The 26,907-nt window shown below is 60.4% G+C and overlaps 1 protein-coding gene across 3 annotated transcripts in view; it reads left to right on the plus strand.

Moving 5' to 3' along the window:
- The window catches only part of DPP9 (dipeptidyl peptidase 9), a 44,012-nt gene that overhangs the window by 12,418 nt on the left and 4,687 nt on the right, over positions 1 to 26,907 (plus strand). The window contains exons 5-21 of one of the 3 annotated variants that reach the window (XM_082379231.1): positions 987 to 1,099; positions 2,326 to 2,499; positions 2,581 to 2,749; positions 3,505 to 3,618; positions 6,653 to 6,781; positions 8,068 to 8,129; positions 9,741 to 9,841; positions 10,509 to 10,686; positions 10,906 to 11,068; positions 14,565 to 14,644; positions 17,440 to 17,592; positions 17,994 to 18,129; positions 20,122 to 20,267; positions 21,210 to 21,356; positions 22,292 to 22,444; positions 22,570 to 22,701; positions 23,071 to 23,208. In XM_082379231.1, the coding sequence (XP_082235357.1) occupies positions 987 to 1,099; positions 2,326 to 2,499; positions 2,581 to 2,749; positions 3,505 to 3,618; positions 6,653 to 6,781; positions 8,068 to 8,129; positions 9,741 to 9,841; positions 10,509 to 10,686; positions 10,906 to 11,068; positions 14,565 to 14,644; positions 17,440 to 17,592; positions 17,994 to 18,129; positions 20,122 to 20,267; positions 21,210 to 21,356; positions 22,292 to 22,444; positions 22,570 to 22,671 (2,120 nt within the window). In that variant the 3' untranslated portion in view covers positions 22,672 to 22,701; positions 23,071 to 23,208. Of the gene's footprint in view, positions 1 to 986; positions 1,100 to 2,325; positions 2,500 to 2,580; positions 2,750 to 3,504; positions 3,619 to 6,652; positions 6,782 to 8,067; positions 8,130 to 9,740; positions 9,842 to 10,508; positions 10,687 to 10,905; positions 11,069 to 14,564; positions 14,645 to 17,439; positions 17,593 to 17,993; positions 18,130 to 20,121; positions 20,268 to 21,209; positions 21,357 to 22,291; positions 22,445 to 22,566; positions 22,702 to 23,070; positions 23,214 to 24,549; positions 24,662 to 26,907 lie in introns of those variants that run through there. The other 2 variants (XM_082379230.1, XM_082379229.1) reach the window with 2 other exon arrangements.

Below are 26,907 nucleotides of genomic sequence, written 5' to 3' on the forward strand. Positions count from 1 at the left end.
CTAGGATCCCACACACGGTGTGGCTGGCGTGGACAAAAAAAGCCTGGTTAGAAGATAACGTCCTTGTTTTATTTGCCACTGTTTGTGCTGAGTGCTTTTTATCTCTTACCTCACTTAATCCACACAGAGGTCTCACTAGGCAGCTACTGTATTTTACAGATAAGGTTAGATTAGCTCAGTGGTTCTCAGTCAGTCGGGCTGTTCCTGCCCCAGGGGATGAAGCTCAGCAGTGTCTGGGGACATCTGTGGCTGTCACACTGGGGGGGCTCTTGGCATCCAGTGGGCGGGGCCAGGGAGGCTGCTGCACACCCCCCAGTGCCTGGGACGGCCCCCCAGAGGATGACCGGTCCCGGTGTCAGCAGCACCGAATGGGAGAGGCTGGATTGGATACACGTTTCCCGGTCCGTCTGGAGCTTTGCCCGTTCTCTGATCCTCGATTAATTCCTGGACCAGAGCCCAACCTGTGGAGAGTTGGGAATCACTGACCAACCCCCCTTTTTTCATCCTCTTGTGTGCTATTTCTTTTTATTTATTTATTTATTTATTTATTTTGGCTGCGCCGGGTCTTAGTCGCGGCACGTGGGATCTTTAGTTGCGGCATGTGGACTTCTTAGTTGTGGCATGCATATGAGATCTAGTTCCCCAAGCAGGGATCCAACCCGGGCCCCCTGCATTGGGAGCGTGGAGTCTTACCCACTGGACCACCAGGGAAGTCCCATTGTGCGCTATTTCTTCAGTAACTGAGGCTAAGACATTCAGCACTAACATCTCAGGTGGGATTGCCTGCTGCTTCTGCTGGCGGGTGTAACCCAGGGTCCGTGGCTTCTCTGGGGAGGGGTGTGCCGTCAGGGTGCTGTAGAAGCAGGAGGAACCAGCCGGGCCCAGCCCCAGGGAGCCACGGGGAGTCCTGAGGCCGGTCCCGCCCGAGTCCCTCGCCCCGACCCTGGCAAGGGCGCCCATTCTGGTTTTCCTCTCTTCCTCCCAAGGGATGCCCTACGGCAGCCGAGAGAACTCCCTCCTCTACTCCGAGATCCCCAGGAAGGTCCGGAAGGAAGCGCTGCTGCTCCTGTCCTGGAAGCAGATGCTGGATCACTTCCAGGTGAGCCGTGGGAGTCGGGCCCTCCCCGTGGGCAAGGCAGGCGGGCGCACGGCAGCCCCTTCTTCGGCCTCACTCAGCTTCCTTGGGCCCTGCACCCACCCCACCCCCCGAGGGGGGTCCCAGCCCGTCCCCTGCTTAACGGTAGCCCCTCGGAGAGGAGCGCCTGGCCCTGGACCCCTGTGCCACGCCCGCCCCCTCCCTTCGGTGCACACCCGAGCCCCAGCGTGTAGCTTGCGGTGACAGCTCCCGTCAGAAGCACGTCTTCCTCTTAAATGCCTCACCAACGGCGTGCAAGTGACTTGGGCCGAGACCCTTTTATAGAAATTTAGCTAATAATGGATGTCGCCCAAAGTCATCTCGCTTCCAGAGGGGGAGATGGCCGGTGAGCAGCGAGAGTGCTTTGTGCACTGGTGTATGTTAATTTATTTTTGATCAAAAATAAAATATGACAGTACGCAGGGGAGGGAACCCGTGCAGCCCCTCTCTCTTTTGCCTGTCCCCTGTCCCAAGCTGACCGACTCCTGTTTACATGGCTTTCCTCGCAGCGTGGGGCTCATTTTGCTTTGGATTCTGCTCTTTAAAAATGCATTTCTGGGACTTCCCTGGCCGTCCAGTGGTTAGGACTCCGCGCTTCCACTGCAGGGGGCGCAGGTTCGATCCCTGGTCGGGGAACTAAGATCCCGCATGCCACGCGGCGCAGCCAAAAAAAAAAAAAAAAAATTAATAAATTAAAAAAATAAAAATAAAAATGTATTTCTTTCCTTTAACGTTCCTCTGAATTTCCACATCATCTTCAGAATTCTTCTTGGGGCAGCTGCATGGTGTCCACCATAGTTTACCTGCCCGCCCTGCCCAAGGTCAGGCGTTAGGGTGGTCAGGCGTGGAATCTGCCCCGCCCCTACCCATGCCAAGAGCAGGAATGGCTGGTGGTGGGTGGCTTCAGCTCCAATGCTCTCGCAGGAAGGGGCTGTGACCTGGGAGGGAGGGCGGGGGTCTGTAGGGTGTAGGGTGGCCCTGAGGGCGGAGGAGGGCCTCGTCTGTCTTAGAGCGATTTGGTGGCGGGGGGGGGGGGGGGGGGGGGGGGGGGGGGGGTGAGGAGGCTGGAACTACAGGTGAGCCCCGCAGCCCTGCCAGTCTGTGCCGCTCTGTGGCCAGGGTGCTGGGGCCTCCAGCTGCTGATGCCGGTGTTCCGCCCCGCCCCCCCGGCCCCGCCCAATTGTCCCCAGGCCACGCCCCACCATGGGGTCTACTCCCGGGAAGAGGAACTCCTGCGGGAGCGGAAGCGCCTGGGCGTTTTCGGCATCACCTCCTACGACTTCCACGGGGAGAGCGGACTCTTCCTCTTCCAGGCCAGCAACAGTCTCTTTCACTGCCGGGACGGCGGCAAGAACGGCTTCATGGTGAGCCCCGCTTACTGGTGGGGGGGGCGGGGCAGGTGGCGGCCTCCTGACCCCCTGAGCTGGGTCTCTGTGTGTCCCCAGGTGTCCCCCATGAAGCCCCTGGAAATCAAGACCCAGTGTTCCGGGCCCCGGATGGACCCCAAGATCTGCCCCGCCGACCCCGCCTTCTTCTCCTTCATCAACAACAGCGACCTGTGGTTGGCCAACATCGAGACGGGCGAGGAGCAGCGGCTGACCTTCTGCCACAAGGGTGAGGCCGGGCGGAGGGCGCCGGGAGGAGGGCGGGGCGGACGGGAACCGCACCCCTGGTGTGGTCTGTCCTCACAGCCACCAGTCCAGCTTCTAGAAAGATGCCCGCCCCCGTCACTGTGCTCCCCGCCGGACCACCAGGCGCCTTCCCAGACCGTGATCTCACGGCCCCCCTCCCGTGGCTTCCCCTCTGGCCCCACAGAGAGTCCAGCTGCCTGGCTCAGGGTCTTCCTCCGCGTGAATCGCCCCGGCCACTGGGGCCTGGCCTCCGTGCCGGACACTGGTGCGCCTCTGCTCCCCTCAGCCCCTCCTGCCTCCGCTGTCCTGTCCCCGCGCCATGCTTCCAGCCCAGAACTCACCAGAGCCGGCCTGCCCCTCAGGCCCCTGCTTGCCGACAGTGACATCATCACCCCTGTGCAGATGTATCTGTGGGACTGCATGGGTTGTGACCTCCGACCCCGATCCCTGCCTCCTGTCCTGCCCCAAGGCCCTGGTGCCCTTTCACTAAACCTCACTGAGCTTCTCAGCCAGGGGCGACTGGGGTACTGGCCATGTGCCGAGACATTTTCAGCTGCCCCAGCGAGGTGAGGGGGCTCCTGGCACCTAGTGGGTGCGGCCAGGGAGGCTGCTGCACACCCCACAGCGCCCAGGACGCCCCCACAGAGAACGGTCCGGCCCCGATGTCAGCCGTGCCAGCGGAGAAGCCCTGCTCTAAACCAGACTCCTCGCCTCTCGCCCGGCCGCCTCCCCCTCCAGGCTTGTCCAGTGTCCTTGACGACCCCAGATCCGCGGGTGTAGCCACCTTCGTCATCCAGGAAGAATTTGACCGCTTCACTGGCTACTGGTGGTGTCCCACAGCCTCCTGGGAGGGTAAGCGCCTTTCTGTTTTTAGAAACACTTCTGCAGACACTTCTTCTGTTAGCAGAAGCACAGTGTACATGCTAGTCTGCTCTTTGCTCTTTTCATTTAAGATAAACCTCAGCAACCTTCCCATCAACATCCGTGTCTCAGTCCTTTGAGGCTGCTGTGACAGAATACCACAGCCAGGGCGGCTTATAAACAGCAGACATTTATTTCTCACTGTTGCCAGGGCTGGGAGTCCAAGTCCAAGGCAGATTCGGTGTCTGGTGAGGGCCTCTTCCTTGTTCATGGATGCTGTCGTATCACCCTGTCCTCACATGGTAAAGGGGCAGGGAGCTCTCTGGGGTTCCTTTTTATAAGGGCACTGATCCCCTTCATGAGGGCTCCACCCTCGTGACCTAATCACCTCCCAGTACATCACACTGGGGGGTAGGGTCTAACATTTGAATTCTGTGGAGACACAGACATTCAGTCCATTGCAGTCAGCGCCCAGAGAACCCTTTAACTGTGGATGTCCTGGGGGCATGGATGTACCACAGTTTATTTAAGAAGCCCACACTGATGGGCACTTTGGTTGTTGCCAGTTTCCGGTTTTGGTTTTGCTTTGGTGTTGTAAACAGTACTGCAGCGAAATCTTTGTACATTTATCCTCATGACCTCCTGGGAGTATGTTAATGGTCCTCAGCCAGGGGTGGTTCTGCCCCACCCCCCCCATGCCCAGGGGACACTGGTGATGTCTGGGGACATCTGTGGTTGTCACGACTGGGGGTGCTCCCAGCATCGAGGGGGTTGGGGGCCAGGGGTGCTGCTCCACACCCCACCCCAGGGTGGCCCCCCCGCAGAGAATGAGCCGGCCCTAATGTCCGCAGCCCCAAGTATCGAAAATGCTGCCTTAGAGAAAATTCCCAGCTGTAAGAGAGCTGAATTGAAGCTACATGCATCTTAAATCTTGACGGATTTTGCCAACAAGTTAGAAAGAAGCCAGATCAGCAGGCCCCTTTGTATCTGTTTTTCTGTGCTGTGCGTGAGGCGAGGGTGTCTTATCTCCCCTGTTCAGTGGACCAAAGTCCGTTTCCTGAGCGCGGGGAGAGTCGTTTCTTGGGGTGCGTGAGTACCATCACACCCTCTGCTGCACGAGCAGGAGTGGGCCAGGCCTCCGCTGCGCATAGAGTCCTCCCTGGCCTTAGCGCCTCGGTGTGCGTCAGTGGGCGAGTGGCCACGCAAGCCAGGATCCCGGGGACCAGGCACTGGCCATCCACCGCCGCAGCCGAGTGCCACCCCATCTGTTAGTCACCCCTGCCTTTATGTCAAAATCGATTTGAAAAGAAAATTTCATGGTCCTACCATGAATAGAAGCTAGGCATGAAAACTGTGCAACGGAGAGAAACCAGCGCCGAACATTCTAGCCGGCACCCAGGAAAAGGGTGACTTGCCAGCGTCAGGCGCCTAAGGGCTGCTGGTACTGCCGAGACGGGGCCGGGATCGGCACGTTTCTGGGGAGGACGCCGCACGCGCTCCCCCTTCGTCTGGGCCGGGGTCTTTCACCACCGCAGCGCTGTGTGTGCCTGTGGTCTGTGTCTCTGGGGAAAAGGGCTCCAGGTCAGGAGTCAGGGTCCTGGGTCAGGTCACTCAGCTTGTGACTCTGCGCGCCTGAAGCAGGTGACCATCCACCCTTCGACTTCCGGCCTGTAAAGTGAGGTCTCTCCCCCTCGGCTCTGTGGACACGGAGGCTGGGTCGTTCTCTGTGGGGGGCCGTGGTGACTCAGTGTGTCACCTGAGTTGTGACGGCCACAAATGTCCCCAGACATTGCCACATGGCCCCTGGGGACACAGAATGGCCCCTGGTTGCCATCCACTGGTCTCAATGACATCAAGATACTCACTCTGCTATTCTTAACAGCTCAGAACCCCTCAGATAGAGCCCCTGAATTCTGAGGCCAAGGGACGTTCACCCCGCTTGCTGTAGCCCCACTCATGGCATGCGCCCATGGAGCTACACGACCATGGCAACCCAAGAGGGTCTTTCCTGGCCAGAAAACTCAGGGCCCCGGAACGACCCATGCCCAGTGGACAGACATAGAAATAGAAGCCCGTAGCGCTGAGTCTGAGCTGCAGCACTTCCGCTGCCTCAGCCCTGTGGCCGCCAGCGCCCCATAGAGCAGGTGTGGAGACCTGAAGGCAGGGTGGGCTTGGCCGAGGTCGGCGGGTGTCATTGGTCCGTCCTGGTGAGTCAGGTGAGGGTACAGGAAGCAGATGGGGACCCTTCTCGGCAGGCGAAAAAGGAACAGCCGTGGGCTCCGTGCCCTTGATGTTGGCATTGCCAGCCCCCACGCCCCTTGCTAGGCTGTCAGCTCCCGGTGATTCGCTTACTTCTCACGACAACTTTCACTGTACCCCTTCTTGAGCCCTGCCCCAAGTGCTAGTCTGCTCGGGCGGCCGTGACCACGTCCCACAGATGGGGCAGCTCAGACGTCACAGCCTGGAGGCTGGACGTCTGAGATGGAGGTGTCGGCAGGTTTGGCTTCTTCCGAGGCCTCTCTCCTCAGCTTGCAGACGGCTGCCGTCTCCCCTGGTCCACACGTGGTCTTCCCTCTGTGTGTCTGTGTCCTAACCTCTTTCTATAGGAACAGCAGTCATACTGTATCAGGGCCACCCTCAGGGCCACATTTTAACCAAATCACCTCTTTAAAGACCCCCATCTCCAAATACAGTCCCAATCTGAGGTCCAGGGGTTGAGACTTGAATGTAGGAATTGGGTGGGCGTGTGGTTCAGCCCATAAGTCCCCACGTGGCCATCTCCCTTGCCTTCCTGTGCTGGGAAGAGCTCCTTTCTTGCTCCGGTTTTACAGGGAAGGAAATCGAGGCCCCAGGAGGACATGTGACTGGCTTCAGGCCTAGTACACAGCAGAGCTGGATTTCCAGCCCCAGGGACCATCCTCGTCTGGGCCCTGCCATGGCAGAGCAGAGTCCCCGTGTGGGCAGGGGGGTGCGGGGCGGCAGAGGCGACGCCCGCACCCTCGGCAGCTGCCCCGCCCCCTCCCAGGTTCAGAAGGCTGCAAGACGCTGCGGATCCTGTACGAGGAAGTGGACGAGTCCGAGGTGGAGATCATTCACGTGCCCTCTCCCGCGCTAGAGGAGAGGAAGACGGACTCCTACCGGTACCCCAGGACAGGTGAGGGCCCAGGACAGGTGAGGTGAGGGCCCAGGACACATGAGGGCGGCTCGGCAGTGGTCTGAATCCTCACAGAACACGGTGAGGCACCAACCAGGATGGGCCCACAAGACCCAGACAGGGATGGACCCAGAGAAGCAGGCTGCACTCGGGAACAACAGCCAGGCCAGCGCCACCGTCAGTGGTGACTGGTGTCCTGCCTCGGGGCCCAGGAGACAGTAGGAGCCCTGGGGAGGCAGTGGGAGGTGTGGGCCCCCTCCGGGGGCGCATCAGACACTCACTGCCTTGTGAGAATACAGGGTTTGCCCAGAAATACAGGGAAGTCCCAGAAATCTACCAATTCTTAAACGTGGCTCGAATCATTTAAAAGTACTTAGCAGGACTTCCCTGGCGGTCCAGTGGTTAAGACTCCACGCTTCCACCACAGGGGGCACAGGTTCGATCTCTGGTCGGAGAACTAAGATCCCGCATGCCACACGCGGCGCGGCCAATTAAAAAAAAAAAAAAAAAGACTTAGCCACGCAAAATACGCGTGCAGGCCAGGTTCAGCATCTTCGGGACCTCCGTGGACGCCTACGACAGACTCGTTCTTGCTAACTGTGGGCCATGCTAGGCAGAGCCTTCCTAGGGAAACTTGCAGTCCCTGGTGTGAATGGGGAAGTCGGTCCTTCCCTTCCCCTGTTGCAGAGACGAGGAAACAGAGGCACCGAGACATTACCTGCTGAGCCATGGGGGCCAGAGTTGAGATCTGTCGTAGGAATAACAGGGGCCTGAACCAAATCCCACCCTGGAGGGCATGTCTCGGTCACCCCAGCCTGTAGGCCACCTGCCTCCCGACAGCTGAAGACTGGCTGTGTTGCTGGGACATGGGCCACCTTTCTGCATCATTGGTGCTTTTGTTACGAGCGTGTGCTGTCTTTGCAGCCGGCATTCAAGCTCTCCAGTGGCAGGGAGGCATCTTCCTCGTGTTTGTGTCCCCCCTCACGGCCCTCCCACCAGCCCAGGCCTGACCTATGTTCTTAAACAGCAAAGTTGTTGCCACGTCACTGTCGGGACTGAGGTCCAGGCCCAAAGTCAGACAGTCCTACCTGGGGGACTTTGTGCCTGGGCCAGAGAGGGTGACGCACCTACAGAGAGACCTTTGGCCACCTGGCGCCTTCCTCCCCTCCCCCCACGCCGGCTGTGTCACTGCCTGTGAGGGTCACCCCCCCAGCCGCCGCCCCCAACACCTGCTCTCAGCCCTCTTGGCAACACCTGCCAGATCCACCTCGCTTTCGTTTCTGCAGGCAGCAAGAATCCCAAGATCGCCTTGAAACTGGCCGAGTTTCAGACCGACAGTCAGGGCAAGGTAAGAGGGGCCTGGGCGCCCGGGAGAAGCTTCTGGATGAGGAGAGGAGGGCCGGGGTGTGCGCTGGGAGACGGGTCCGGAGGCCGCTCGCCCCCGTTGCATGGCAGGTGCTTCTCTTGGCCAACTGAACCCGAAGAGGCTCTGCCCGGAGCCCCAGCTTTCGGGCTGGGCCCTGCTGCCCGTCACTCTGAACCTGGACTCCGAGACGGGGAGTGGTGAGCCCGGCCCCACCTGCCTCCAGGTGGCCCCGAGGCGAGCGTGAGCTTTGAGCAGAGGCCCCGCAGGGGTTGGGCTGCGCAGGAGGGCGGTGGCTCGCAGAGCTTCCAGAACAGAGAGCTAGCTCAGAGGGGTGGGGAGCAGTTGCCTGGGGCACCCCGACCTCAGGCCAGGGGTGCCCCACCCCAGCCTCTGGGCAGCTCCTCACATATCACTTCACCGGCCCCATCAGTGTTCTGCCTCCTTCCCTCTGTCAGCTGGTCATCGTCGCGGACAAGGGTCCCCATCACCCAGGGAGTCGTTCCTCAGGGCCCCACAGCCAGGAGGGCAGAGGAGGCTAGGGGGAGAAGGGCGGTAGGGATGCCCAGCCCCACGTGGGGATGTCAGAGGGCGACGCCCCTCGCGGCAGAGGTTGGAGCAGGCAGACGAGCCGGGAAGCCCCTGTGTATGTTTGCCGAAATGGCTTCTCGTGTAATGTTTCATAAAAAAAGCGTGAGATTAAATACACCTGTTTTCATGATTGAGGGGGATGGTTTTTGGTTTGGGCATGATTAGGCCCTAACCAAACCCCTTCTGCACTCTTGACCAGAACATTCCGGCAGATTCTACAGGGATCTGTCCTAAGTGGCTTTGCCGAGCCCCCAGCTGTTGCGAATGGTTACTGGCCCCGTCGGATGGGCAGGGTCCTGAGGCGGCCGTGGGTTTTGCCCACTGAACAGGCAGCTGGGGCAGGCGGGGGTTGGTGGCGAGCCTGGGTGTGGGCTGTGCTGAGCCCCTGCCCGCCTCTCTCCTTTCGCCCCTCCCGGGGAGACGCGCTGCCAGCCCCGTGTCACCTCCAGGAAGCTGCAGCGGCCAGAGGCTCTGTCTCACCCGGGGCCACCCGGCTCTTCAGTGACACCCCAGGCCAGACCCCTTGGTTTCCAGGCAACAGGCTGTCATAGCAAAGTACCACTGGGAGGTTTAAGCCACTGAAGTTCTTCATCTCCAGGTTCTGGAGGCTAAAGGTCCAAAATCAAGGTGTCAACAGGGCTGGCTCCTTCTGAGGCCTTGCGGGAAGGTCTGTTCCAGGCCGCCCCCCTTGGCTTGGAGACAGCTGCCTGCTCCCCGTGTCTCGTCACAAGGCGTTCTCTGCCTGTGTGGTGCCTCTGTCCCTTTTTATAAGGACACCCGTCCTGTTAGGTTGGGCCCCCCCACCCCCACCCCAGTACGACCTCATCTGAACTAGTTACACCTGCGACCACCCCGTTTTCAAATAAGTCCCCCTTCTGAGGTACCAGGAGTTAGGGCTCCAACATGTGGAGCCGGGGGGGACACAGTGCCCCCCAACAGTGGCTGTCTCCTCCTGGGCAGCACATGGCCAGGCCGGACTGTGACCCAGGTCTGCTTTGCCTTTAGATTGTGTCGACGCAGGAGAAGGAGCTGGTGCAGCCCTTCAGCACGCTCTTCCCGAAGGTGGAGTACATCGCCAGGGCCGGCTGGACGCGCGACGGCAAATAGTGAGTGTCTCCCTCGCAGGGTAGAAGGTGTCCCTTCGCAGTCATTTTCTAACCCTTCTGCCCAAGTTGGGGCAGACACCTCTAAACCAGGGCCCCAAACCGCCACCCGGGGGCCAAATCCAGCCCGGTGCCCGTTACCGTACAGCCCATAAGCCAAGAATGGCTTGTCCGTTTTTCAGTGATGCAGGGGGAGATGCAAAGACGAGTATTTTGGGGACTTCCCTGGTGGTGCAGTGGTGAGGTCCCTGCGCTTCCACTGCAGGGGGTGCGGGTTCGATCCCTGGTCGGGGAACTAAGGTTCCACATGCCGCCCAGCACGACTGGGGGGAAAAAGAAAGTTAAGAAACTGTCCACTTAGAGTAAAATATGAAACAAAGGATAAATAAAGGCTGAGGACTTGGCAGAAATGGGCCAGGTTTACAGATGACGTGAGGTGTTTGCAGAACAAGCTGGATTGCGCAGTTCTGTCGGCAGCCCCGTCTCCCCCTGAGCGGGCGTGCCGGCCAGGGGCCCTTTGCGTGCTGCAGGGTCACCTGCTCAGGTGTCAGTGAGGTCGGCGAAGGAGGCACCGTTCTGATCAAACACAAGTGTGGAAAGGGGGCCGTCGGGCCCTGGCTGGCCTCCGCTGGCCCCTGAGGTGCCGGCCCTCTCTCGTCTTGCCCCCCAGTGCCTGGGCCATGTTCCTGGACCGGCCGCAGCAGCGGCTCCAGCTCGTCCTCCTGCCCCCGGCCCTGTTCATCCCCACTACCGAGAACGAGGAGCAGCGGGCAGCCTTCGCCAGAGCCGTGCCCAGGAACGTCCAGCCGCACGTGGTGTACGAGGAGGTCACCGACGTGTGGATCAACGTAAGGGCGGGGGGGTGTGCCCCGCGTCCCCGCCCCCAGGTCCCCAGCTGGGCAGGGGCTGGCGATGTGGAGAAGCCAGCTCAGGAGGGAGAGTCGGCGGAGTCTGACCTCTAGCCAGGCTGTCGGAGCCTCCCCTTTCTCAAAGGGATGTGTGCCGCCCGCCCGCCCCCCCCAGCCCCCCGCTTCTGACACGTCCTCTCTCTCTCTCTGCCCGGACAGGTTCACGACATCTTCTATCCCTTCCCCCAACCAGAGGGAGAGGACGAACTCTGCTTCATCCGCGCCAACGAGTGCAAGACCGGCTTCTGCCACTTGTACAAAGTCACCGCTGTTTTGAAGCCCCGCGGCTACGACTGGACCCAGCCCTTCAGCCCCGGGGAAGGTGAGCAACCCTGACTAACACCTTGCTCATCGCCTGTGGTTCAAACCTGTGGTTTGTTCCCTGGTCCCGCCCCAGAGGGAGTGGGTGCCAATGACTAAGAGGCCGGCCTTTCCCAACGCCATTCCTGGTCTGGCAGGGTTATCACAGCCAGCTCCAGGCTTATTCAGTATTTATTGAGCACCGACCTCATGCCAGGCCCTTTGCACACCAAGTCTGTGCTGTCTGGCTCTGTATAGGAAAAGCTGCCCCGCCCTAGGTGCGGGGGTATCACTGTAGGAAGAGAAAAGCGAAGACCTCTGCTCTGGTGGAGGAGGCAGGCATCATCTAAATACAGTGAAAAGAGGCCAGGAGGCCAGGGACAGAGCAGTGGATAACGTGCCACAGAGCAGAGACCGGGTGGAGGCGGAGGCAGCCGCAAGCGCTCCAGGCCGAGGGACACCCCGTGCAAAGGCCCTGGGGCAGGGCAGGGCTGGGCCTGGCGTGTTGGAGGGACAGCCAGGAGGCCTGTGTAGCTGGAGCAGAGTGAGCAATGGGGAGAGAGGGAGGAGGGGAGGGCAGGGAGGGGACGGGGCAGGTGGCACAGGGCCTCGTGGGCGGCCGCGGGGAGGACTAGGGCTTTTACCATTGACCTTCGGCCGGTTTAGAATGATTCTTGTGGCTGTTCATGGAGCAGAGCCTGAGGGAGTGGGGAGGTGACAAAGTTGGGGTCAGGCAGTGGGGCTGAGCTGACTCTGCTGTAGATCCAGGTGGGCCCGATTCTGGATGTACTTGACTGCTGAGCTGACGTGGTGGATTGCACCGGGGTCTGAGAGAGAGAGAGGGAGGGACGGCGTGGACGTCTGAAAGGGTTTTGGAGTTCCAGTCTGAGACGGAAAGACTCTGAGGGGACAGTTCAGGAGAGAACTATTGAGTTGGGTTTTGGACGTGTTCAAGTTGAAGCTCCGTGCAGTTTCCGGGGACCAGGGTGGATCCGCGGTGGGAACGTGGGCGTCCTCACACACGGATGGCATCTCAGCCTGGGGACAGGCTGGGGCACCAAGGGCGGAGCCTGGGTAGGGAGGGTGTGGTCTGAGTGCCAAGCCAGGGCTCTCCGAGCTTGGAGCAGGGTCTCCCCGGCACTGTGGACATCAGGGCCGGGTCACTCTCTGGGGGGTGTCCTGGGCCCTGTGGGGTGTGGAGCAGCCTCCCTGCCGCCACCCACCCGATGCCAGGAGCGCCCCCATCATGACAGCCACAGATGACCCCAGACACCACCCAGTGTCCCCTAGGTGTGGGACTGTCCTGGATGAGCCGCAGGGCTTCGAGGCCGTGCCCGCTAAGGAGCCTGAGGCCGCCACAGTGTGGAGACGGTCACCCGAGGGAGGGGGTATCCGGGGGGCTCAGGCACCGCAGGAGCCCGAGGGTCAGGAACAGATGAAGCCACAAGCTGCCGAGGCATCCGGTGAGATGGGGACCAAGGAGTGACCACCGTCTGGGCGTTGTTGTCCTTCAGGGTTGAGCGCGGCCGTCACAGGCCAGCTGAGCCGTCTCAGAGATGCTCGTCAGCGTTTGCTTTTCTGTTTGTCTGGAAACCCCCTCGCCTTGGAGACTTCACTGGAGCAATCCTCATCCTCCCTCTTGAAACGGGCAGCCAGGAGCTCTCGTTCTGCCTGGTGGCTGTTGAGTGGCGCTCACGGCAGGTGCCCCCAGGGGACCCCTGCCTCTGAGGTGGGCCCTGCTGGTTTCCCCTCCGCCCTGTGGCGCCCCGACTGCATCCTCTCCACCGCCCTGCCTCTAGGCCTCCGCCTGCTGCAGGCGACTGGACGGTCCAGAAGGCGAGGCCGAAGGGGTGGGTTCCTTAAGGGCGTCCCGGCCGAGTGGGAGGGCGGTCAGGAGGCTGGGGGACCCGGTCAGGAGGAGTGTGTCCAGGTGACACAGGCGGCTCCCCAGCGGGGGGCCGGGAAGGGAGGAGGGAGGGGCCTGGCATGGTCGGCGGGACCCTCTGGACCGTGAGCAGCGTGGGCTTGAGCCCGGAAGATGACTGAGGACAGTCAGAGCGAGTGGGAGCAAGGCAGGGGGACCCGCAGGTTGAGCCATCGCCCAGGCCTCCTGGGGGCCTCCTGGGGGCAGCAGGAGAATTGAGGGCACAGAGACTGTGGACTGGGAGCAGGCGTGTCGGCAGGGCCAGCCCCAGAGGAGGCCTGTGCGGCTGGGCTCCCTGCCTGGGCCCAGCAGAGTGGGTGTCAGCAAAGGCGTGAGTGGGCATGAAGTGGCGCATCCGGCCCCCGGTGAGTGAAGGGCGGAGGAACAGCCCTCCCTCCCGGGTCTTCTTGTGACAAGTCACTCGGCCCAGGTCTCTGCACTGGAAGTTCCTGAGTGTGCAGCCCTGTGGGTCTGTGCAGGGACATCTGTCCCTCCCTAGGTGACGTTGGCAGTAGTTTGCTTCAGGTCCAAGAGGACAGAAAACAATTTTAGGGACTTCCCTGGTGGCGCAGTGGTTAAGAATCTGCCTGCCAATGCAGGGGACATGGGTTCGAGCCCTGGTCCGGGAAGATCCCACATGCCGCGGAGCAGCTAAGCCTGTGCACCACAGCTACTGAAGCCCGCGCACCTACAGCGCATGCTCCGCAACAAAGAGAAGCCACCGCAGTGAGAAGCCCGCGCACCGCAAAGAAGAGTAGCCCCTGCTCGCCGCAACTAGAGAAAGCCCGTGCGCAGCAACGAAGACCCAACACAGCCAATAAATAAATAAATAAATAAATATTAAAAAAAAAAAAGGAAAGAAAACAATTTTAGCCAGCGCTCATAAACTGTCTTAATAATTTCTAATACGTGGCAAGACACATTCCGTATTGTTATTTACCTGGTAAAAATTCAAAAGCGAGACCTACCCACCAGAAAACCTCCTGTAACTCCACTGAGTCTTTGCTCAGCCCCAGAGTTTAATCAGGATCTGGTTCCCAACATGTCCTAAGCGGTCACAGGTCCAGGGCATGGAAGACCTACCCACCAAAAAACCTCCTGTAACTCCACTGAGCCTTTGCTCAGCCCTAGAGTTTAATCAAGATCTGGTTATGTGGCCTAAGCGGTCACAGGTCCAGGGCATGGAAGGTGGCGGTTTGACCTGAAGGATTCTGAAATTGGGTGCTTATTTTTTTTGGCTGCATGGCATACGGGATCTTAGTTCCCAAACCAGCCATTGAACCCGCGCCGCCTGCAGAGGAAGCACGGAGTCTTTACCACTGGACTACCAGGGAAGTCCTGGAAATTGGGTGCTTTTGATTAAAATGCAGATCCCTGGTTTTTCTGGGGAAATGCTGGCACCCCATCCACACGGTGTGAACCCCGCACCTCGCTCCCTGGGCCGTGGTGTGGCGGGTCCCTGTACCGTCCCTGGGGCCCAGCCGGTGTACCCGCCCATCACCTGGCTGCCTCGGGTCTGCAGAGAATTCGTTGTGTGCTTTGAGTCCCCATCATAGCTTCCCGGGCCCCCTTCACCTCTTTTCCTTTCTTCCAGATGAATTTAAATGCCCCATCAAGGAGGAGATCACACTGACCAGCGGCGAATGGGAGGTTTTGGCCAGGCACGGCTCCAAGGTACCCGAGTCTCCATGCATGCTTGTACACGCATATGTGCACAGACACAATGCACACGCGCTCCTGCCACCTCCAGACCCCGCGGGCCTGTGGCTTCTCTCTCCGCCCCCCACCCCCGGCCACTCCCTCCTGCTCTGCACACCAAGGGCCACGGGGGCTGTGCTTCCCACCAGCTGGAGACCCTGGGTCCAAGAAGCAGGCTGTCCTGAGCATCCTTTGTCGGATCCTGGTGGGTGAGGCCCAGCCCATTCTCAGTGCCACCTGGAGCATTCACTTAGCCTCCGTCCACTCCATGAAGCCACCTGTCCCCAGGACAGCAGTCTGTGAGTCTGTGGGACACTGGTGGTGCCCACCGTAGAACTGTCCCGCAGCTTCCGACGGGGGCCCACCCCCATGCCTGCCCCGGGAGGTTCGGGAACAAAAGATGCAGCTGCAGGGCTGAGAGGTGTACCTTCCACTCCCTGACCCAGATGCTCCATCATAAAAACGTGGTGACCAGAGTACCTTCACCGGGGTCCAGGTCTACAGAATTCCAGATTTTACAGAGAGACCCCTTAATCAGACCTCCTGGATCCCTACCTCACACCAGCATAAAGGCCTCCTGGACCAAAAACTTAGACGGAAAAAACTAAACCATACAAATAACCAGGAGAAGATGTAGGCCAACCCTTTAACAACTGAGAGGTGGGCCACCCGTGTGCTGCCCAGGGCTGCCAAGAGAAGGGGGCCAGGCACCCCTGGGCAGCGCGGCCAGGTGACGTGGCTCGGCCTTTCTGGGGTGCAGAGGCGGCATCTGTTACAGCATCAACCCACGTCTCATCCGACCCGGCAGCCCCAGGTCTAGGCGTGGACCTTACGAGGCCACCCCAGGGCACACTCGAGAGGTTAACACGCAAGTGTACGTTGCTGTGCTCTTCATACAGTGGGAAGTAGTGGTTAGAAAACACTCGAGCAAGAGAAAAGTGTCATTGCTGGGTTCTGGTTCTGTAGGTAACCGTGTCCATTCCAGTATGACCACACCTGGCCCTACTCAGCCGCTCTGCTGTGGTTGAACCTCACTGGAGGCCCCTCGCTAGCTGGGTGCTAAGACTCAGTTTCCTCACCTGTGAGATGGGACCATCAGATAGCGCTGGTCCTCTCCACAGCAGTTTCTCCCTCGGCGCCGTGGACACTCGGGGCCAGAGATGGGCACTGTGGGTGTGGAACAGCCTCCCTGGCCCCCACCCTGGGGGTGACAACCACACATGTGTCCAGAGGCTGCCAAACGTCCCTGGGGGGCAGAACAGCCCTGGCTGAGGACCCTGCTTTAAAGTACTTTGAGGCCCTCAGCGTAGCATCTGGCAGACACACAAGACAGTATTAAAACCTTTCTCTAGGGACTTCCCTGGCGGTCCAGTGGTTAGGACTCGGCGCTTTCACTGCCGAGGGCCTGGGTTCAGTCCCTGCTCAGGGAACTAAGATCCCACAAGCCGTGTAGTGTGGCCAAAAAAAACAAAACCCAAAACCTTTCTTTAACGTGAAAGTTTTATTACCCTCTGCACGCCTTATCTTTTTACCCAGAAATTTTCTTTAAAAAAAAAGCATTTTAAGAATTAAAAAGGGAAAGAGAGCCCTCTGCCGCTGCCACGACCACCACGGCCGCATGCTCCGTGTGGCCTGTGCCATGGCCCTGGGCCTCGGTGGGTCCCCCGCCTGGAGATCCTCCTTCCCGCCTGCATATCTTCTCACATGGTCCTTGTGACAACACCAGCGCACAACTTAACTACGTGTGGTGTGGGGTTTTCCCACGACCTCCTCCATTTCTAGAAAACCTGCATTTATTTTTCAAGGACAGTGACAGCGAACACATCAGTGTTTGTTGTAAAAATTGAATCGTTCTAAATAACCCCCTTCCATCCTCATCCCAGACCCCTGTGACCTCCCCACTCCGCCTCAGAGGTGACCAGGGGGGGAGATCACTGCACATCTTTCCTATTTGCACACGTCTCCACAGGAGTATCATAATGTTAGAGGATGTATAGGGCTTTTTTAGGCAGTGCAGCTTTATGTGGCCGCGGAGGACCGTGCCGTAATTATGGAACCAGTCCGTCTTGGGCATTCAGGGTGTCACCTCTCTTTAGTCTGAAGAACACTTGGAGCATCTTTGTGCCTTCGTTTTGAACTCACCTCTCTGGTGGAGTCCTCAGGAGCAATTCCCAGGGGTGTAATCGCCGGTTCAGAGGATGTGCCTTTTTGAAGTGCCTCTTTAAGCGTCTGTGCTGCGCGGTCAGCCCCAGCAAGGCAGTGCCTCTTCCCGGCCCCAGAGCAGGGTTCCTTCCTGCTCCTCCTGAGGACACTGCCTAAGAACCATGCCAGGGGTCTGATGGGCGTTCCCCCAGGAAACCGGTGGGGCAGGGAGTTACCACTTCTTAACCCTGAGCACCTGGGTCAGAGCACCTGGGCTGTCCCCACTGGGGACCAGGGCCGGGGCCAGGCAGGCCCAGAACAGGCCCTCCCTCAGCCTCTGCCCCAGCACTGGGGCCTCAGCCCCCCTCAGCGGCTGCTCTGGGTCTGCCTGGAAGGAGCTGTCCGGACCTGGAGTTCTGATTCCAAGTCAGACCGGAGAACATGCAGTTAGCCCAGCCCTAGTGGGGTCTGCTCCTGGCCCACGGGGTCTGTGAAGCCTCCCAGACAGCTCTCCAGCCGGCGGGCTCAAGCCAGCTCGGGGAGAACGGGTCCCCTGTCCACAGAACGCTGGGCCCTCCCTGGGGGTGGGGAGGGCGGCCCTGTCACCAAGAGCCCCCGTGCCCCCGCAGATCTGGGTCAACGAGGAGACGAAGCTGGTGTACTTCCAAGGCACGAAGGACACACCCCTGGAGCACCACCTCTACGTGGTCAGCTACGAGTCGGCCGGCGAGATCGTGCGCCTCACCACGCCCGGCTTCTCCCACAGCTGCTCCATGAGCCAGGTGGGCACCTCCCTGATGCTCCCTCCCTTGGAACATTCTAGAACATCAGGCAGCATTCTGGAACATGAGCACAGGGCTACCCCCCTCCCGGGCAAGCAGCCGGTGGCCGTTTGCTGGCTGCAGAACCAGCAAGATGGGCACGCTCTGGCGTCGGGCAGGTCTGGCTCTGACCCCCACCCCCGCTGGGTCCAGCGGCCTCTGCCTGGGGACCCCTGGCCAGGGGACAGGCTCCTCTCGCCTCAGTCTGCTTATCTGCAAGGCGGGGCTGGTGGTAACAGCAGCAGCGTTAGGGGAACACACCACACGGGGTGAAGATGGCATGTGGTTGATGCAGGTGGCGGGCGAGCAGGGAGGGGGAGGGGGAGGCGCCCCGCGGTCTCAGCACCCCGTCCCGCCCGCAGAACTTCGACATGTTCATCAGCCACTACAGCAGCGTGGGCACGCCGCCCTGCGTGCACGTCTACAAGCTGAGCGGCCCCGATGACGACCCCCTGCACAAGCAGCCCCGGTTCTGGGCCAGCATGATGGAGGCGGCCAGTGAGTAGCCCCAGGCCCCCGGGCCCTTGAGCAAGTCCTTCCCCTTGGGAGCCCCAGCTTGCTCGTCGTGGGCCTGGTAAATAAGGCAGGTGAGGGGGCCATCTGGGCGAGCACAAGGCATTGAGCGGCGCGGCCCCGAGAGCGGGTTGAGCGTAACCACAGGCCCCGAACTGTCCTATGGGCCCCCCGACACAGTCTCTGGTTTCTGTGCTGCTGTTATGGGTGGAGCACATACTCAGTGCAGGAGCCGACTCTGCCAGACGGATGGGGTCCCTACATGGGGCACCCTCGTCCTCAGGGGCGGCCATCTCCAAGGGCGCCTGTGCAGAGCAGACACTCCAAAGCCTTCGTTTGTGGAAGGAGCCGGGGGTCGGTCACGAGGGGCCTTGGGGAGCACGAGGCAGCTTGTCAGTTTGTCCAGGAGCCTCCAGGGTGGCCAGGACTCTGCCCGGCTGACCCTGGGTTTCAATTCTGGCTGCGGAAGCGAAGGCAAGTCAGCTTATCTCTCTGAAATGTTTCCTTATCTACGGAACGGTCCAGTGGCAGCCCGTGGGATGTAAACCAAGCGCTCACATAGCGCCCAGCTCATAGGAAGCGCTCACTAAAGAGGACGCCCTTCCCTGAACCCAGCCCTGCCACTTGCAGATTTCTAGAACATTGTAGGAAATAGGAATCCCTGGAGTTTGGGGTGTGTTTTATGGGCTGGAAAGCAGTTTGTCACATCACCGCCCCCGAAAGCTGAATAAGTAGGCAGCCCCCTCCATCTGACAGCTCAGTCCCTGACTCTCCCCATGTCACCATGGATGTGACAGCATGGGAACTCTGGCCCTGGTTCACAGAAGAGGAAACTGAGGGAAGGGAGGGGCCTGCCAAGGCACCCAGCACAGCCAGTGGGGCAGCAATGGGGGCGCGGGTGTCCCGATGCCCAGCCCCGGGCGTGCAGGCAGGCGGACGGGGGCACCGCTGCCCCAAAAGTCCACTCTCGCCGTATTTGTGGGCCACATCTGTGAGAAGCTGGCAAGCTGGCCCGTGGGCCAACTCCGGCCACGTCCAGTCATTTCAGCATCACCCGTGGCGGCTTTGGGGCTGCAGCAGCAGCAGAGTCAAGTTACCACGAGCCCCTCCCTAGCCACAGGTTCCGCATGCATGGGTGCAGCCAACCGCAGAGCGTTCCAAAAAGAAAAACTTGAGTTGTGCGTGGCAACTATTTACATAGCACTTGCATCGTATTTACAACTATTTACATAACATTTGGTATCAGGTATTATAAGTAACCTAGAGGTGGCTTAAAGCACGCGGGAGGGTGTGCATAGGTTATATGCAAATACTATGCTATTTCATATGAGAGGCTTGAGCATCGGCAGGTTTTGGTATCTGAGGAGCACCCTAGAACCAATCCCCCGAGGACACAGAGGGATGAGTGTGGTTACAACCCAGAGACACACGATGGCTCTTCTGCATGTAAAGCCAAAAATACTTACTACTTAGCCTTTTACAGTAAATATTTGCAGACCCCTGACCTACATCACTATTTACTTATTTTCCTCTTAAATCGACACCCTGTTTAACCTAAATGAACTTAAAGGAAGAGTTGTCTTCACCACTGGATTGGAAAACCAGTGTTGCTTTGCAAAGATACAGGTAACCATAAAAATCAGAGAGAGCCCCCTTCCCGCCATAAAACTGGCCGTTAATCAAATCCCAGAGCTGTCGTCACCTCTGTACTAGATGAGCCAGTGTCGGGGCTCTGGAGTCGGTTCCGGCCAGACTGTGGCCTGGCCCGAGCCGGCTCACAGGGTGCAGGGTCACTTCCGCCCTCAGCCTCTGATTTTAACTGTCGGGCAGCGCAGGAGATGGGGTGCCTCCGGTCCACCCTCCGGGGCTGGGGGAGTGTGGGCGTCTGCCAGACGTGGGCCCCGCTTCGAGGTGGGCTTCCCGGGCCCACCCTGGCCCAGCCCGGCCCTCGGAGCCACAGCCGCTCTGTCTCCGCAGGCTGCCCCCCGGATTACGTGCCCCCGGAAATCTTCCATTTCCACACGCGCTCGGACGTGCAGCTCTACGGCATGATCTACAAGCCGCACGCCGTGCAGCCAGGGAAGAAGCACCCCACCGTCCTCTTCGTGTACGGAGGCCCGCAGGTGGGCGCTGCCCTGCTCCCCACACCCTCCTCCCTCCACCGGTGCCCCTCCCCATCCCCACTGACCACGCAGGGTCCTTGGGGGCCCCTGGCTCTCCGCACACCCCAGCCTCTGCCACAGCCACCCTTTCACCTGCTAATACTCCCGTGTCCCTCTGGGAAGCCCCCCTAAACCCGGCGTGTGTGTCTGGGCCACCTGCCCAGCAGTGACCCACTCTCACCCCTGGTCGCCAGCTTGGGGACAGAGGTGGCCAAGGGCCCTGGGCCCAGCTCTCTGAGAAGGGGACAGGCCAGGCAGGCCGGTTGGCAAGCAGGTCCATCTAAGAGGGAGGTTCTCTGCTGGAGGTGGTCTGTCCCCCAGGTGGTACTTGGCGATGTCTGGGGACATTTGTAGTTGTCGCAGCTGGGGTGGGGGATGCTCCTGGCGTCTAGTGGGTAGAGGCCTCGGATGCTGTCAACACCCTGCAGCCAGCGGGATGCCCCCACCCCCAGAGGACGATAAGGCCCCGAACCTTCATCGTGCCAAGTAAGGGACTAGCGTAAGTGACGTTACTTGGGGAACACACTGCCCGCCCCCCCCGGCAGTTTTTGTGTCTGTTTTTAGAGATAACTGAGGGTAGAAAAGAAAGAGGCTGAAGAAATAAGGGAGTAATTCCACAGAGGGCCTGGGGCAGAGGCCCTGGCCGAGAAGGGAGCCTGGCCGGGGCCTTCCTCTCTGTATCACATCCCAAGCACAAGGCCTGGTGCACAATGGGCCCCCGTCTGACCTTCCCCTCCCCCCACGTCCACAACCTGCCCGGGGCCATCCATAGCCTTCACGATAGATCACAGGCCCCGTCTTCAGGCTGTAAGCCCCCGTCCCGTCCCGCTGGCGTCTCGCCCGTCTAGCCCATCCTGCTGGTGTTGTATTTCTCACACTCGCCTCGTCTCGCCTTCCCCACAGGTGCAGCTGGTCAATAACTCCTTCAAAGGAATCAAGTATTTGCGGCTTAACACTCTGGCGTCTCTGGGCTACGCCGTGGTCGTGATTGACGGCAGGGGCTCCTGTCAGCGAGGGCTCCGATTTGAAGGGGCCCTGAAAAACCAAATGGTAACATCTCTCCCCAGTCCCTTCCTGTGTGGTGAAGGGGGACCTGGGGCTTGGGGGCGGCCCTGGGGCACCTTCATCAAGGGCAGTCCTGGCCAGGATGTCAGTCATAAGTGGGGCGGCCTTTGGAACCAGAGGGAACATCCACTGTGTTGCTCAGCTCTGAGCTGGGCCTGTGGGGAGACAGGTAGACACATGCCCCACCTGGTGCCCAAAACCCAGATGCAGCCAGACACGTCAGTATAGGCCTGATCAGCAGGAAGTCCCAAGGGTTGGGCAAGACAGGCACTGGTGGCTGTAGAGGCGGTGCTGATGGTGGTGATGGTGATGGTGGTGGTGGTGATAATAACGATAGTGATCGTGATGCGGATGTGGACGGTGGTGATGGTGATGAGGCTGATAATGCTAGTGATGGCGGTGGTGATGCTGATGATGATGGTGATGAAGATGGAGATGGTGGTGATGAGGATGATGACGGTGATGAGGACGTTGACGGTGGTGGTGGTGGTGATGATGGTGCTGGCGGTGGTGGTGCTGGTGGTGGTGATGACGGTGATGACACCAGCTGTTCATCAAGCCTCAGCATACGCCAGGCCTCAGAGTACAGGACACTCAGCATCTCGTTTCATCCTCACACCCACCGTAGACTTGGTCCTGTTCATGTTAACGTCCTCCTTTTGGGGATGAGGAAACTGAGGCCCAGAGAAGGGACATGACTTTCTCAGAGTCAGCCAGGGGATGGCGGGGCAGGGTTGGTGCCAGGCCGGTCTGACCGCCACCCCAGACAGCAGATTTGCATGGGGCCTGGAGAGAGGGGTAGCTTCCAGAGAGCTGCTTTTGATCCAAGAGGAAGAGGGCTCCCTGCGAGGGAAGAGGTGGGACAGCAGGGCGGGTGCCTGGGAAGAGGCCACTGAGAGGTGCCTGGCCTCGTCCCCCAGGGCCAGGTGGAGATCGAGGACCAGGTGGAGGGCTTGCACTTCGTGGCCGAGAAGTACGGCTTCATTGACCTGAGCCGGGTTGCCATCCATGGCTGGTCCTACGGAGGCTTCCTCTCGCTCATGGGGCTGATCCACAAGCCCCAGGTGTTCAAGGTGGGTCCTGCCCCCACCTCCTCCCTCCTGTCTGCCAGCGCCCACCCGTGCCCCTTGGAGCCCGCCCCCCCGGGGGAGGCATCTTGGCAGGGGCCTTGCCACGTGGCTGTTTCTCCCCGCAGCAGCCCCATGGGGCCGAGCCCCCCTCCTCATTGCCCGCCACTGCTGACCCCAGGATGGCGTCCGGCTGCACAAAACCCCGCCAGCAGCTCTCTGTGGGAGGCTGAGCCCGGGACCCCGGCCTCGGATGGGCAGAGGTGGGGCATGGTGTGAAGAGCGTCGGGGGAGGGGCCCCCAGGCCGGCGGCACTGTCAGGGCACCGCGGGGCGGCGATGAGGAGGCGGAGGCGGCAGGAAGGCAGTGGGCCCAGGGAGGGGCCGATCCCGGCCCCGGCGCGCTCGTTCAGCTCACCCACCCTCCCGAGACAATGCACGGTCCACGGGGGAGACACGTCTGAGGGCCCCTCCCCTGCCAGCCCCCGTGTGCATGCCCGCTCCTCACGTCCTCCGGGGGAGGCCCCGGGACAGCCGGCCAAGCGCAGGCTCCCAGGACCTGACCTTTGTGTGTACATGTCTCTCTCTTTCTTTCTCTCTCTCTCCCTCCGCTCCATCCACTGTGGCCCTCAGGTGGCCATCGCAGGCGCTCCGGTCACAGTCTGGATGGCCTACGACACAGGGTACACAGAGCGCTACATGGATGTCCCAGAAAACAACCAGCTTGGCTACGAGGCGGGTTCCGTGGCCCTGCACGTGGAGAAGCTGCCCAATGAGTAAGGCCCCCACCCGCCCTGACTTCAGGGTCGCCAGGGCTGGCCGTCCATGAAGCTGGCCCGCCTGTGGCCGGCTGGGCGTGGCTTCCGCACCTCCCACCCTGCCTGCCCCTTGGTCCCCTCTGCTCCCGCAGCCCTCCCTCCTCAGCGCTCCTCACTGAAAGCAGGTGCCTGGGTTCTCTTGGAGCGAGGAGGGAGGGAAGCCCCCCAGCCCTGCCCCCAGAAAGATAGAAGGGAAGGTCTAGAGTCGCACCTTGCACGTGCTGGCTCCCCTCACCCCCCAAACACGCGGCCCACCATGGACCCCCTGAGTTAGTTTTGAACCTGAATGGCCTCTGTCTTGTGGGTTTTGACACCATGGTTCAGAACACAGGTCCACAGTGGTTCTAACATATAGGTGTGTTGGACCAGCTCTGGTGTCCCATGTCACGCTTTGGGCATTGGCTTCTGATTCGCCGATCAAAAAGAAACTGGCGTGGCCAGTTTCTGGTGTGGCTCTGTCTGGTGAACCTGGGCCCCATCTTTAGTGCCAGGGCTCTTGTCACAGGCTGACCCCGCCAGGGCCCCTCTCCCCGCAAGGCTGCTCTCTAGTCTGGAGGGTGGCCTGGGCTCCACGGTGGCGTGCCATCGTGCAGCCGAGCTCAGAACCCACTGCTCCGTGGCCACTCCGATTTACGTTCACATTCATCCCAATTCACTAGAACAGTAAAACCATGGAGACAGACGACCAGTCGTTGCCCGGGGTGGGGAGTGACTGCTCATGGGCATGGGGGTTTGCTCCAGAGTGATGGAAGTGCTCTGGAACTCAGGATAGACGTGATGGTTGCACGACACTGTGAATGCACCAAATGCCCCTAAATCCCTTTAAAATTAGTAAATTGTAGGTTGTGTGAGTGTCACTTCAATAAGTTATTTTTATTTATAAATCAAAAATTTAAAAAGTAAGGTTCCTCGACCACCCTTGCCACATGTCAGGCACTCAGTAGCCACCTGGCGGCGATGGCTGGCTCAGGTCTAGAACATTCCATCGTCTCAGAGTGCCCGTGGGCAGCACTGCTCCAGAAGCTTCCCCGAGCTCAGGACATTCCAGCCCTGAGCACACCCCTGCCCTCCTCGCCTGGAAGGAAGTGAGGGGTCTCCCAGATCCGCCAGTTGTGCCCGGGCTTTGAGTTCCGCCACGTTCTGCTGCTGAGCCGCTGCTTCCGCCCTCGCTGTCCTGGGGCTGGGGCGGGACCCTGGGCCCCCAGCCCTGGCTGAGCGGGGACTGTGGTGCGACTGCCTACGGGCGGGAGGAGGGGGTCTCGCCCCAGGTGCTCACGCCCACCTTGTCTTCCAGGCCCAACCGCCTGCTCATCCTGCACGGCTTCCTGGATGAGAACGTGCACTTTTTCCACACCAACTTCCTCGTCTCCCAGCTGATCCGAGCAGGAAAGCCTTACCAGCTCCAGGTGGGTGGCTCCTCCCAGGAGCCCGCAGGGTGGGCAGCAGTGGGTCGGGGCACGCGTGGCCCCGCCGCCGTCGCACACCTGACTGCCTGGCTCCACGCTTAGCCGGCTCCCTGAGTCCCGACCGCCCTCCAGCAGTCGTGCGCTGATCGCTCCCGGTCCGCGCCGCCCTCTGCTGGCGACGCCTGGGAACTGGGCCCGGTGGAGGGAGGCTGATGGTACCGGAAAGATTGCGCATGCGCGCCAGGAACCTTGCTTTGAAGGAACTGTACAGAATGCTGAAAGCATCTGGGGACGGGGCGGGGGGGGGCGGGGGGGGGTGCCCGGGGGGGGTGCCCCTTGACAGGGGTCAGAAAACGATTCCCCGAAGAGGTGACATTTAAGGGTGCTAAGGAGTAAGTGGGGACTCATCTAGGCCTGGGGGGGCGGCTGTGGAAGACACCAGACAGGAAATTAGTAGGAGGGAGCAGCTCCAGGACGGGAGGCCACGGTGGTTGGAGCCAGCAGGAGAACAGCTGGGGAGCAGGGTGCGGTGACCGGCATGGCAAGCCGCGTGACGCCTCCGGTGATGGGCGGGGCTTCGGGAGTAAGGGGCGGAACCTCGTGAGAGGGCGGGGCTTCAGCGGTAAGGGGTGGGCCTCGGGAGGGCTGTGTTTTGTTCCGAAGGGTGAGGCGAGGTGTCAGGCATCCCTCTGGCAGCCCTGTAGACAGAGGCCCATGGGGGCCAGTGGGACATGAGCCACAGTCAGTTGTCCCGGCAGGAAAGGGGGCGGGAGTGGGGAGCAAGAGGCCTGGTGGATTCGGAGGTGGGGGGCGGTGTGTGCTGGAGACGAGAGGGACAGATTTTATTACCTGCTGCCGCCACGCAGTCTTTCTGCTTTCTGGACGTCTCCATGCGCTCTGACCTGTCAGGGGAAGACGCGTTGCCATTCAACAAATGGGGAAACTGAGGGTCACCGGGCAGGAGGGACAGGCCGTAGGGGCCTGTGGCTGGGCATGCGCTTGCCAGACAGGGCAGGAGGGAGGCGGGGCTCCCTGTGGGTGAAGCTGGGTCGGGCGCCGCTTGTCAGTCCCGCCCCCAGCTGCACATGCTCTCCAAACACGGGCCAGAGGCAGCTGCACATCAGAGCAAAGGAGTCAGGCGGGTCCAGGATGGATCCTCACCTGTCCCTTCTGAGCCTGAAGCCCTGAGCCTCGTGGCTGGGATAGCCGCTCCCTCCCCGTGCGGCCATTGGTGGCAGGTCCTTTAACCTTGGGCCTTGTCTCCTCATCTGTGAAATGGGCATGATAACCCCTGCCTCCCAGAGGTTGTGAGGGTGAAATGAGTTCTCTCAGGAAAAGCATTTGGCACACAAGGGGGGCCCAGAGGCTTGAGCCCCTGCCTCCCCAGGGGAAATTGAAGGTGAGACAAGACGGTCCCTTGGGGGCTGCGCGTGGGGGAGATGGAGCACGCCCACCTTCCTCTTCAGACACCGGGCAGCAGTTGGCCTGGAGGCTGACAGCCCCAGCTTGTTGGTGCATCACGTTTGCTGTCGGATGTCAGGCCTGGGACTGGGGGCTGGGAGCACGGTGGGGAGCCGATGGACCCTCTCCCTGCCCTCATTGCCCAGAAGGAGGAAGTAACCAGACACCCAGGACCCAGGGTGGCATGAAGGGGTGGGTGCAGCGGGGTCTGTCCCAGGTAGTGCCGCTGCCCCGGGCCCGGAAGGAGTGGGGCCCGTGAGGCTGTAGGGGCAGCAGGACCCAGGAGTCCAGGTCTTGATCTCAGGCTGGCCAGTCCTTGCGGACCTCTGAGCTGGGGACCATATGATCAGACTTGTGATTCATCCAGGATGGATTCATCAAGGCAAGGGTGGAGGAGGGGAGATCTCTGGGCAGTTTGATGCATTCCTAGGGTAATGCATTCCTAGAGTCTGGAGCAGGTTTCACACCTACCCCATGAGCTCTTAGGGCTCCTCCGAGAACTGTTGGGGTGTAGGAGCCCTCATTTCGTAGCCAGAGGCAAGACCTGCATCCTTGTCACCATCTACCCAAGAGCCTGGACATGCGCTCAGCCAGGTCTCAGGGACTGGGTGATTCCTTGGGCATGGCCCTTGGCACCAGCGTGCTGCCGCTTCTCTCTGGGGATGACCCCCCCCTCAGGTGGTGAGCAGACCCAGGAAAACACCTGGCACAGCCTGGGGTGGAGAGGCTGTCCTGGGGCCTTAGCGTGTATAATCCCCAACGGGGCCTGTTGATGAAATGAACGT

The sequence above is a fragment of the Balaenoptera borealis genome (assembly GCF_965194805.1).
Source record: "Balaenoptera borealis genome assembly, chromosome: 2".
NCBI lineage: Eukaryota > Metazoa > Chordata > Mammalia > Artiodactyla > Balaenopteridae > Balaenoptera > Balaenoptera borealis.